General features: G+C 40.5%; 1 protein-coding gene across 20 annotated transcripts in view; it reads right to left on the bottom strand.

The window, feature by feature from the left end:
- Positions 1–12804, bottom strand: part of LOC110255286 (putative leucine-rich repeat-containing protein DDB_G0290503) — a 58287-nt gene that overhangs the window by 19691 nt on the left and 25792 nt on the right. For 17 of the 20 annotated variants that reach the window (XR_002341193.1, XM_021081873.1, XM_021081874.1 and 14 more), the window contains 5 exons: positions 7419–7439; positions 4602–4619; positions 3966–3986; positions 2941–2967; positions 1809–1835 (listed from right to left, as the gene is read on the bottom strand). Coding sequence is in view for 18 of the 20 variants with exons in the window: in XM_021081873.1 (XP_020937532.1) it covers positions 1809–1835; positions 2941–2967; positions 3966–3986; positions 4602–4619; positions 7419–7439 (114 nt within the window). In the remaining 2 variants the exon portion in view is untranslated. Of the gene's footprint in view, positions 1–1808; positions 1836–2940; positions 3987–4601; positions 4620–7418; positions 7440–10289; positions 10311–12804 lie in introns of all 20 variants that reach the window. The other 3 variants (XM_021081888.1, XM_021081890.1, XR_002341194.1) reach the window with 2 other exon arrangements.

Raw genomic sequence — 12804 nt, 5'->3', positions numbered from 1 at the left:
CATTGAGAGGTGAATTTGATTCCCTCTGAAAACGAAAGGACACTGACAAAAATGTCATTAGAAAAACAGGGTATTAAACTTCTAAGGACTACGTTTGCGTTTTATGAAAAGCCTTCTGGGAACATTGTAGGACAGTAGTTCCTTGTGTCATTCGCATGAAAACTTAGAAATCAAAAATGTATTATGATTATTATTGGTCTTTCCTTAAGCTATGAAATCCTTCTACAAATATTTGAAGTATTTGGAGTTTGCAAAATTGACAGCTGTGTCAATGAAGTAAAAAGGAAAGAATGAAAATTACTCTCATTGGTTCTAAATAAAAAATTCCTAGGTAAAACAATGGGAAGTCTTCGAATACCTGGGGACACTTGGGTCATGTGCTCAGAGGCAGTGCAGGGATGCCCCTTGAGTTTACACTTGACCCACAGACTATGTTGGAACATACAGGCTTTGCAAGAGCAGAGAAGGGAGGAATATGGGAGAGTCCCTAACTGCAATATTGTGCCAGAATAGCAGAGATCTGGGAGAGGGCAAGCCAGTGGTGACACGTTGGTTAAAAGCTGGGATATCTCTACAACACCACAAACGCAGGTGTTCTACAGTGTTTGGGGGGTGAGGGGGTATAAAAGAGGCTTTACCATATTTTTCCTGAGGTCCTTCCGTAAAACAAAATGAAAAGGCGATGTAAATTTCGTTGGAAAGAAACACAAATGAAATTCAGATTGATTGAAACATTTTTTAGTGAAATTACATTATCCAGATGCAAGAAAAAACAGAACACAGACACACTGACAGAAATAAACACATGCATGCACACATACAGTGTCTGAAAGCTCCCTTTTGAGAAATGGATCATATTCCATAAGTGGATACATGTTTTCAATTGAGAAAAGGAGAACTTTATTGCTGGTAATGAACCTGATAAATCTGTTCATGATTCCTTTTGAAAATATTTGGTCTGTCCTTCCTCACGTTTCTATGGGTATAAGTTGTGTGACTTGTGCTTAGTAAATAGCCTCAATGTCCCTACCGTGGTGGCTTTGCTCTATAAAGCCACGAGACCCTGAATTAAAGAATCCTGAACTAGGGCTTTTACAGGACACGCAGGTCAGGTCAGGTCAGGTCAGGGTGATGGGGGCCTCTGGTCACAGCATTCTGTCCGCCGACTACTGCGTAACTGTATCTTATGGGAGTTTGATTATTAACGTTACCTCGATGACGTTTACTTTCACAACGTCAGATGAAAGGAAAAGACATAAAATTAATTCGCAGTGAATGGGCTTCTCAGTCAAATGACAGAAAATATTTTGGACAAAGAAACTTGAAAAACAGCAAAATTTTACAAGGTAATTGTTATTAGGCTATATTTGGTGAAAAGGAATTTTCTGCTTGAGAAGCAAGGGTACGGAAAATCCAAGGAATAACACGCGAAGATGATAAATGTCAGTTGAAATAACAATGAAATGAAAACCTTAAGATGTCACGTTATACATGTAGGTGGGCGTTTACACATAAGTTTATATGTGTAGGTTGGTGTTGAGAAAGTTGATCACTGAGCATCAAAGACACGTGGTAAAGAAACAGATGGAGCATGCCAAAAATACAATGATGTGAAAATGGGACTTGCCATCATATCTGGCTGCGTCCAGAGCCAGAGTTAGTGCAAAGAAAAGTGGTCATCACGTTTCTGGGAAAGGTCAGTAGGCTTGGGCCAGAGGGTCTCCCTTTTGTGCAGCTCCCCTGCACCCGTCTTCCCCTGAGACTCCCCCACAATGAGCAGGGCCTCTGTTGGACCACCACAGACTCACCATTCTGCAACTGTTCTCTCCTCCAATCTGCAAGGAACAAGTGAACATGAGAACCTACCATCTGACAGACAAAGCAGCCTGGCTGTCCAGAATTCTGTGGTGATACATACATTCCTAAGGTTTAACTCAAGAATAACAGCAACCAAAGAAAATACTCTTTCATATACCTAAGCCTCTATTTCTGATCTGCTAAAGTATATCTGAAGAAGGCCTGCCCCATCCCCATGTCCTACTTATCCAACATTCACCCAGGATAACTATTTATAATGTCTTCAGGATGGAGAGGCAATAGGGGAGATGATAAATTTGATCGAATAACATATTTTTCACTTTTGTTTCCTCAGATTTTAGCAGACAGTAACCATTTTGCCTACACTCAAAAAACAATGTCAGGTGTAATTAAAAGTAATGAAACGATTAAGATTTACTATCCCATACACACCACTTGTGAAAATAAGGAGTAATGTGTTGAGTTGATGAAATGAATGCTTGGAGTTTCTGTCTTTTTCAGCATATGATTTTGCACACGGCAGGGGTTCATTTAAAACATCTTTGGTCGTAGGAGATTCTTTATCAGAGTCCGTGTCCCTCCCCAGGGTATAATGGTGCATTTTTCCAGGTTGGAAAAGAACAAAATCGGAAACCCTTTTCCGTTTTTTCCTTCCATCTTTTCTCTCCCAGTGTTTTCCCTTTCTCCCTGTCTCTGTCACATTTCCTTTCGTGAGCTCTTTGGACTTTTTTTTTTTTTTCTCTCCTCTCTGTCTTCTAGCTTCATATTCAATTTCTTCCACACATGATGTGAAAAATGATCAGGTGGAGGACAGAAATGTAGAAACCTCAAAGGTTGGGGGTGTGGAGGAGGAGTGGGAAGGGGGGCGGGTAAAAGGAAGAAAGGGAGGGAGGATGGAAGGATAGAAGGGGGGAGGAGGAAACCCATGCTGAATTGCTAGTGGTTTGTTTGCACTTCAGAGGGAATTTATTCCAAGTGCTGGACTCTACAGAGGCAATGGTTCCAATGCTGCTTTGCCCACTATAAACATATTTGTTATATTTCTGCATCCCTTTGCTTGTGGGGGGCAGAATCTGAGAGAGAGAAAAGAATGACAACTTCTGAGAGATAAGCATTACTCACCATCCTTGAACTGAGCCATCATCCTGGCTGAGAGAAAACACACAATCATGCATGTATTTCTAAACAAGATTTCTTAGCATCATAAGGGAAATGCAGGTAATATCTTAGTTTGCCAGTATTTGTGTCTAAAAGCTACCTAAGTAACGTCCATTTCCAAAGAAATGCAATTGCTCAAGTTAATGAATGCCGCCTGAAAACCTCACTACAGTTTCAGGGTTGTAACGTGATACGTCGGGACATGAGGATTTTGTAGTTCTTGCACTAGGCTCTCAGAAATGATGTAGGGTTATCTTAGAAAACAGCCACTGACGCCGGAAATATATTGTCAATCACATTTATTTGATTGACGGAAAAGTGTATGTGTAAGAGAAATGTGTTGGAGTAATTATTAAATGAATTAAAATAAAAAAGAAAGGAGAGTAATCATTGTTGTTTAAAAGGAAAAATCCCACATTGTCATGCAAAACTATTACCAATATCCCTTGAGAATAGGGTCAAGCAAAGCGGACTGGCTCGTTTCAAGAGTACGCTTGACATCAGTGTACACAGTGTTTACCCAGTCAACAAAGAAGGAACTCATCTCATGCAACAGCTTTGGAGTCTGAATGCTTCCCCTAAAAGCCAGAACGCGATCATCTGTAAAGCAAGAGGCACTCCACCTCAGAGCACTTGGAGAACCCAAGGGAAAGGAAGCCTTCTCTCGAATGGCAATGACCACACTCACCTTAAGCGAATCTTCATCATCTCACCAACCTTATCATGAAATTAGGGTAATCACCAGGGAGGTAGAACACCACCTGGGTGTATAGCAAGGAAGAGACTGGAAGGAATAACAAACAGCCAGAGAGATGGTGGGAAGGGAATGTGATGTGGGAGGACCTCAGGACGTCAAAGAGAAGATAGGGTAACGTGAAACCCACAAGAAGCGAAAGGGCGGACAGGAGCAGGGAGGAGGGAATGTTGAGAAACGGTGGGAAAAGATGTTTTAAAGAACTACATCTGTTAAAAAATGTCAAAAAATTTACCCATTTCTTTCTGGACTTGATCTGGAAAATATAATGGAAAACTCATGAAAGAATCAAGGAAAACCAATACAGAAAATTAAAATAAAATTAAAACTTCCACTTCAGAGTAAATACGTAAGATGAATGTAATCAGAAATCAAACAAATAAAAGGTACCCTCCCCCCGAAACATGCCAAGGAAATACATTTTTATTTTAGAAAAGGGAAAGTGAATTTTATGGTTGACTGAAGAAAAGAAAAGAGGGGAGTATTTGGATTTAAAAAAAAATATTGCCTGCCTTTCAGTAAAAGAAGAAGAAAAAACAAAGAATATGGCCTGCTTTTCCAGTAAACAACAAATGCTGCCCCTATTCAAACCATCAGCCACTGCAGCACCCCATGCTGGAGCAGCCCGAGGGAAATCTAGATGGAGAAATCAAAGACACTGGTGCTACCAGTTGTGGCTAAATCGGTCTGTCTACATGGATTCCACAAACAAGAGAGATGGAAGAGATCATAAGCGGCGAATACGAACAACACCCAGGGAGAGGGTGAGGCAAGAAATGACACATAGATCAAAAGGCAGAGAAAGTTAAAGACACCAAGAAAGGAGTCATCCTGAGGACATGTGGGAGGAAGGCATGGTCAGAAAATTTACCTAAGTTCTGTGGTCCTTCTGAAAGATAAAATGGAAAAGTCAGCGTGAATATGTTGGGAAATATCATGCAGAAAACTCAAGTGCCTTTAAACATATGAGGATGCTGATAAACACACACACACACATACACACAGACTGCTTGCAAACACACACACCAACACACCAATACACCAACACACCAACACTGGCTGAAAACTCATGTTTATTCAGGGAATAGTCCACAACAGTGAAGAGAGGCAGAAAGGGAGATGATTTAGTGAATGAGTAAAAATCAGAAACAGTAGACATGATGATGACGGGCTTCTAAAAGAGTGATTGATCCCTTTTTATGTGATTTAGACTTTCATGCTTTGACTGGCCAGCTTTAATAAGATATTTGGCTAACTTGAGTGGAAAGGAAGAGAATTGTGATATCAAATGGCAGAAGGGAAGGTTGTAAAGCAAATGGCCTGCCTTTGTCTTGGAAGAAAATGCATACATCACAACCTTCAAAAATACCCAATTATATTGGTAATACATACAATAATACATCAATTATATTGGTAATAATCTATTTGACCAAGTTGATTATGAGGACAAGACAGATGAAAGAGGTCATAAAGGGGGCAACTGAACAACACGTGATGACGGCAAACACTGTCTGGTGAACGAAGAGAATAAGAGAAAATCAGGTCATAGTATGTGTGTTTTAGAGCTGAGGAAGATGGTTACCGGGAGGTAAGGAGCTGCAGGAAGCAGATTAAACAGTGTCCAGGTATAGATGGAAACACACTGCATTTTTGATTGATAAGCTACCCAAAGAAGCCAGAAACAAATGAAACCACAAGCAGGAAAAGTTGAAAGCCTATTATTGACCTGCCCTTTTTTGGTTCAATCTCATCTGCAGAAAAAGGAGAAGAACACACCAATTCATTGAAAATGAGAGCGCAACGCTTAAAAAGAGGACACACATTTGAAACCCTTTCATAGTCTGCTTCTTAGTTCCAACTGACGAGTGCTTTAGGAACTAGAAACGTAATATTCCACAGGACGTCTTGCAGTGAGAGGCAGGTAGTTGTATTACATGGCCCTCTCCCCGCAACTCCTCGAAGTAAAGGAGCAAAGAGAGCCAATGACTCAATGAGAGGAAGCAGAACAGGACTCCAAGGATAAGCAGCATCAATCATTTGCTTTTCAGTGGAACCTCTTCTTTTTTGAGAATACAATCCAGACTTGCAGACACATTTGAGATGTGTACTAACTAGTCATGAAGAAGCCTACAGTAGAAGGACCCATCTGTCTAATACAGTATCTGGACCTCTAGTCGTACGAGGACTGCTCCGTATACAGAATATATATATTCCTAAATTCCTTAGAACTGCAAAGAAAAATATAGCTGAATTCTTATTAGGAAAGGAAGGATGGTAAGCTTTTAATGGTCATATTATTGCTTTGTGAAAAAGTCTCTTAGGTGTCTCGTAGGACTATAGCTTCTCATGTCATTCACATAAAATTCCAAAATTGAGAAATACGTTATATGTGACTTTCCTTTAGTATATAAAGTTGTTCTCCCAAAATCGAAAATCTAATTGCAGTTTGCTAAATTAACAACTATGTCCATTAAAAATGCAAGAAGGAGTTGGAACAGTTACTGTGGTATGAGGAAAATAAAACTCAGGAAATATTACGTAAAATAATATCATTTCAGGGTTCAAAAAGTAAAAATAAGAAAATGAATGACTTTACCGATGTAGGCAAAATTTCAGGGACCACAGTAATTGAGATTACTTTTTAAAAGTGTTCTAGACCTAGTTGGATGTTACTTCAACCTTTATTGATCTGTCTCATGGACTTCAAGCGTTCCTCGGCTGCTGCTACGTAAAACTCCTCAACCCTCATGATTGCTGTAGGTGTGCTGTATCCAGCACCCAGAGGCAGGGAGTTAGAGAACACTGAACCCACTGCTTCCAGAGATTATGCAGTGTTCTGAAGAAATGCTTAGGTAACCTTGCTTTTTAAATTTCTAATTTAACTCATGCCAAATCTAGCTCATTTGATGTCAGTGATTTGCAAAGTGCAAATACCCAACCGCATGTGACTGTCACTTAAAAAAGAGAAGAGAAAGCAAAGCAAAGAGAAAGAAAGCACCCATTTGTCCAAAATGATGTTGGTGTCCCAGTAGTCGAATGAAGGCTGCTACAGGCACGAAGGGATATTCCTAAAGCCATTCCTTCTGAAATCAAAAACATAACTGGGAAGTGTCATTACCAAAGGAGACATTAGTATGAACTATTTGATAAAAACTTTTGAAATTTGAAAAAGTGCAAAGTTTTGAAAACGTTTCAGGGCATAAGCCTCTCCTGTCATTCACCTTAAAAAGTCAGAACAGGGAGATGTGTCACCACTCAACTTCTCTAAGATGTAAGATCATTCTACAAATACTGAAACAATTGCAGGTTGCCAAACTGATAATTGTGTCAGTAAAAACGAAAAGCATAAAGGAACATTCCTATCATTGGAAATTTCAAACATCATGTAAAACATTTGCAGGCCTGGAAATACTTGGGTGATAGTTTCAAAGCAGCAAAAGAATGACCTGTGTCATTTACACTTGACAAATGGATGATATAAAAATTTACATACACTGTGAAACAGCAATGGTGAAAGAAATATGGGAGAAATCCATAAGCAGCGATTCAGGTTAGAATGATGGACCTTCAGCAGAAATGTGAGTCAATGCATGACAAATCAGCCAAAAGGCAGGAAATGTTCGACATTTGGAAAGCAGTTATTTTAAAGGTTTTTGGGGGGACCAAAGGAATGTCAGGGAAAGCTTACCAATTTTTTCCTGAAGTTCTTCTGGAAAATAAAATAGAAAATCAATGTAAATTTCATTGGACAAAACACAACAAAAATGCAAATTTATTGAAAACTGTGTAAGATTAATCTTGTCAGGATACTGATAAACAATCACACATCTACACACATGCATGCATGCATACAAACAGCGGCTGAAAGCACTTTTACTGCAAAGAATTTCTTTATAAAATGAAAAGCAGAAAAATGAGTGAACTTTCTGGACTGAAGAAACATTATTTCTCCCAGTTGCCACCTTAAAAAAATTATGTTGGTCGCATTCAGATTGTTTACATATCTGTCACTTGAGTTGTTAGCCTTGATGAGGTTGCTTGACTGGTGCTAAGTATGTCGTCTATGCGTTATTGTGACCGCTCTTGCTGTGCACGGCAGCCACGCTCACTGAATTAAAGAACACGGAATCACCGCTACGAGCTGAAAGAGAAGTCGAGGGTCCTGCGTGCCTCATTCCAAAACTTTCTTCAACCAGTTAATGTATGACTTTGTTTTATATGCGTTTCTGTTTCAGGTCACTTCTAAGTGAAGCTCATCTTAACGAAAATACATGAAAGAAAGGAAATGACACTATAAACCTAAGGTAAGGGGGTCAGAATCAAGTAACTTGATTATCTATCCGACAAAATGTTCACACTAGTTCCTAAAGAGCCCAGTTCTTCACAAATATGTGATTGACGAAATTTACATGGCAGAAGAGGTCTGTTTACATCAGTTGAGACAAAGGGACAAAAATGAAAGAAATCATAATGGGGAACTTGCATGAGAAATAAAGACATGGTGAATGATGGTTGGAAAAACAAGGTCATGAGTCAAAACCACAGAGCAGTATGATGTGCCGGTGTTGAAGAACACTGTCCCAGAGGTTAGAAGCCAAAGGTACCGGAAAAGGATGAAACGATGACGAGATAGACAGGGAAGGGCATTCCTGGGGCTGGAGCCTTTGCTCTTCATCATTACTGCTATCATAAAAGGGAAAACACTCAAAAACCACTGAAAATGAGGACCAAAAGGGAGGACAAGACAAGGACAAAACATTTGCAAACCATCCAGGCTTTTCTCTGTGGTTCGACCTGACCCAACTTTCTTGAAGGCTGGAAGTCTTTTCAGAAATCACAACAAGCTTGTTTTACCTCCCCTCACCCCTTGGTGAGTCAGAGGAACCAAGACTGGAAGTGACAGCATGGGAGGAGGTAGGAAAGGACTTCCCCTGGGATGAACAGGATCCATCACTGGTTCTGCACTGGACTTTCTACCTTCTCAGAATAAACTGCAAACACACAGTCACACACAAGAGAGGTACTTACCAGAGAGAGAGAGAGAGAGAGAGAGAGAGAGAGAGAGAGAGAGAGAGAGAGGGAGTTGGATGAGAAAGCAAGGAGAAAAAGCATCCATTTGTGCAAACAATGTATAGCAGACATCCTATGAAACCTGCTACAGACAGTTAAGAAATGTTCCTCAATACTATCCATTTGAAAACAGAATCATAATTGGAACATTTCCTTAGAGGCAAAGACTTATGTTGTTAACGACTCTACCAGTGTGGTAGAAAACAAACAAAACACCACCACCACCCAAAGAACCCTTTGGCTCTCTCTGCTGGGCGGCTAACAGAACTGGGGAGTGCTTTCTGAGCTTAGGCCACGTCTCAAAGGGACCAATGTTTTTAGAAATGGAAGCACAGATGTTCACAGGACATGGTGTGAATCGGTGGCAGTGTTGTCTTACCTCCCCCACCCCCTCACCGCTTGAGGCAAAGCCACAAAGACAGAAAATGATGGTGCGAGGGAAAGTAGAATAGGACTTCTTCTGGGATAAACAGTAGCAATCATTTGTCTCTCACTTGGCCTTCTCCTTTTTCCAGAATACAGTGTAAATATGGACACATACGGGAGTCCCGTACTTATGAGGTCGTGAGGAAGTCCATAGTAAGAGCATCCATCTAGCCAAAACCCTGTCCGTAGCCGTGTTATCTTAGTTTATATCAGTGTTTCATTAAAAACACCGAGGAGTATCCTAGGGCGATAGCCTCTCATGACAGTCATAGAAAATTGCAGGTTGGAGAACTAGAGTATAAATTAATTTTCCCTAGTGTACACAGTGCGTCTACAAACACTTAAAGCTTGTCTCAATGTGATAAATTAAGAACTATGTCAATATCACGCAAGAAGAAGACAGAGGAAGTGCTCTGACATAAAAGAAAAGAAATCCGTGAAATGGTGTGTAAAATCTCTGTGCACCTGCGAAAAGACTGCAGGAAACGACCGGGAGCATTGGAAGTAAGAGCCCAAAGCCCACCTGGATCAATGGATTAGAACTGAGTCTACACACTCTTTAGAAGACAAGCTTTGGGAAAACATCACTCAGCAAATTTGCAGCCTTGTTTTATTTCATAAGCTTTGGGGAGGCATCAATGGCATGAGGATGGCCCTTGAACTTTGCTGTATGACAGAGAGTCTAAGTTATTGGAAGTGTTCCAGAAGCTAAACGTGGAACAGAAGCCACATGTCCATCAGTCTCTCCCCTTCTTCTCACAAAATCAAAACGGACCTGCCAAGACTCTGGAAGCCAGAGTAAGACCATGTTTACAGGAAGGACCCTGTGAAATGAAGTGGGAAGCACTGAGAAGGAATCAGGTCTCGGGTAAAAGAAACGGAGAGAACTTAGGATGGGAGGCGTCCATAAACAGAAACCTTGAGGGAGGAGAGGGAAGACATGGAGATGACATGTGAGCCAAAAGATGGCATATAGGGAAGAAGAGAGGGGATGCCGAAAGAACCAAAAACCTGAATGTTTAATACAGGCTGTGGACACAAAGAGGTCATCAGAGATACTTACTGAGTTTCTTTTGAAGATCATCTGAAAAAATAAAGGGGAAACACCCAGATAATTATAATGGATTCAAACCACAAGGGAAATTGAAATTTAGAGACAAGTTCTCCTACAACTTTAAATGCATCAGGATTTAGGCAAACCCGCACACATACAGAGGCACACACCTATGTACCAGCGTGCCTGAGAGCTGCTTTTGTCCTGAGATTACCGGTCCAAAATTAAAGCCAAAAAAAAAAAATGATGTTACGGTCTGGTGGAAAAATTTCAGGATCATTAGTGATGGTGGTTACCTTTGTACAAAGCTCTTAAATTATCTGGACAACGCTCGGGACCTTACTCTTTGGTTGGATACCTTTAAGGCATTCTTTGTCACTGCCAAATACAAATCACCACTTCTCTTCCTTGTCGTAACTTTGTTTAATAAGGTATCCATGAACAATGGACTAGAGGATACTCAAGAGGTGCTGCTAGAGAAGATGCAGGGTTTGGCTCTTGGGAACCTGTCTGTGTTCACATTTCACTCTGCAAAGATTACATAACTTTTGGGGGGTGGATTTCTATTTTCACTCATGGCAAAATAAAGCTCCTCTTATTTCGGTCCCCTTTTCAGTCTAACATGGAGATACACACTCGCACAAGGCAGAGTTACTTGAAAAGAGAGGAGGAAGCAGAGAGGAAAAAACTTCCATTGGTTGCAAGCAAGGCCTGTAGCAGGGGCTACATGAAGCCAGCTACATGCATTGAGAGGTGAATTTGATTCCCTCTGAAAACGAAAGGACACTGACAAAAATGTCATTAGAAAAACAGGGTATTAAACTTCTAAGGACTACGTTTGCGTTTTATGAAAAGCCTTCTGGGAACATTGTAGGACAGTAGTTCCTTGTGTCATTCGCATGAAAACTTAGAAATCAAAAATGTATTATGATTATTATTGGTCTTTCCTTAAGCTATGAAATCCTTCTACAAATATTTGAAGTATTTGGAGTTTGCAAAATTGACAGCTGTGTCAATGAAGTAAAAAGGAAAGAATGAAAATTACTCTCATTGGTTCTAAATAAAAAATTCCTAGGTAAAACAATGGGAAGTCTTCGAATACCTGGGGACACTTGGGTCATGTGCTCAGAGGCAGTGCAGGGATGCCCCTTGAGTTTACACTTGACCCACAGACTATGTTGGAACATACAGGCTTTGCAAGAGCAGAGAAGGGAGGAATATGGGAGAGTCCCTAACTGCAATATTGTGCCAGAATAGCAGAGATCTGGGAGAGGGCAAGCCAGTGGTGACACGTTGGTTAAAAGCTGGGATATCTCTACAACACCACAAACGCAGGTGTTCTACAGTGTTTGGGGGGTGAGGGGGTATAAAAGAGGCTTTACCATATTTTTCCTGAGGTCCTTCCGTAAAACAAAACGAAAAGGCGATGTAAATTTCGTTGGAAAGAAACACAAATGAAATTCAGATTGATTGAAACATTTTTTAGTGAAATTACATTATCCAGATGCAAGAAAAAACAGAACACAGACACACTGACAGAAATAAACACATGCATGCACACATACAGTGTCTGAAAGCTCCCTTTTGAGAAATGGATCATATTCCATAAGTGGATACATGTTTTCAATTGAGAAAAGGAGAACTTTATTGCTGGTAATGAACCTGATAAATCTGTTCATGATTCCTTTTGAAAATATTTGGTCTGTCCTTCCTCACGTTTCTATGGGTATAAGTTGTGTGACTTGTGCTTAGTAAATAGCCTCAATGTCCCTACCGTGGTGGCTTTGCTCTATAAAGCCACGAGACCCTGAATTAAAGAATCCTGAACTAGGGCTTTTACAGGACACGCAGGTCAGGTCAGGTCAGGTCAGGGTGATGGGGGCCTCTGGTCACAGCATTCTGTCCGCCGACTACTGCGTAACTGTATCTTATGGGAGTTTGATTATTAACGTTACCTCGATGACGTTTACTTTCACAACGTCAGATGAAAGGAAAAGACATAAAATTAATTCGCAGTGAATGGGCTTCTCAGTCAAATGACAGAAAATATTTTGGACAAAGAAACTTGAAAAACAGCAAAATTTTACAAGGTAATTGTTATTAGGCTATATTTGGTGAAAAGGAATTTTCTGCTTGAGAAGCAAGGGTACGGAAAATCCAAGGAATAACACGCGAAGATGATAAATGTCAGTTGAAATAACAATGAAATGAAAACCTTAAGATGTCACGTTATACATGTAGGTGGGCGTTTACACATAAGTTTATATGTGTAGGTTGGTGTTGAGAAAGTTGATCACTGAGCATCAAAGACACGTGGTAAAGAAACAGATGGAGCATGCCAAAAATACAATGATGTGAAAATGGGACTTGCCATCATATCTGGCTGCGTCCAGAGCCAGAGTTAGTGCAAAGAAAAGTGGTCATCACGTTTCTGGGAAAGGTCAGTAGGCTTGGGCCAGAGGGTCTCCCTTTTGTGCAGCTCCCCTGCACCCGTCTTCCCCTGAGACTCCCCCACAATGAGCAG

Source organism: Sus scrofa, unplaced genomic scaffold, assembly GCF_000003025.6.
Source record: "Sus scrofa isolate TJ Tabasco breed Duroc unplaced genomic scaffold, Sscrofa11.1 Contig2479, whole genome shotgun sequence".
Lineage (NCBI taxonomy): Eukaryota > Metazoa > Chordata > Mammalia > Artiodactyla > Suidae > Sus > Sus scrofa.
The sequence above is the reverse complement of the archived record's forward strand: the minus strand, read 5'-3'. Positions and strand labels throughout refer to the sequence as shown.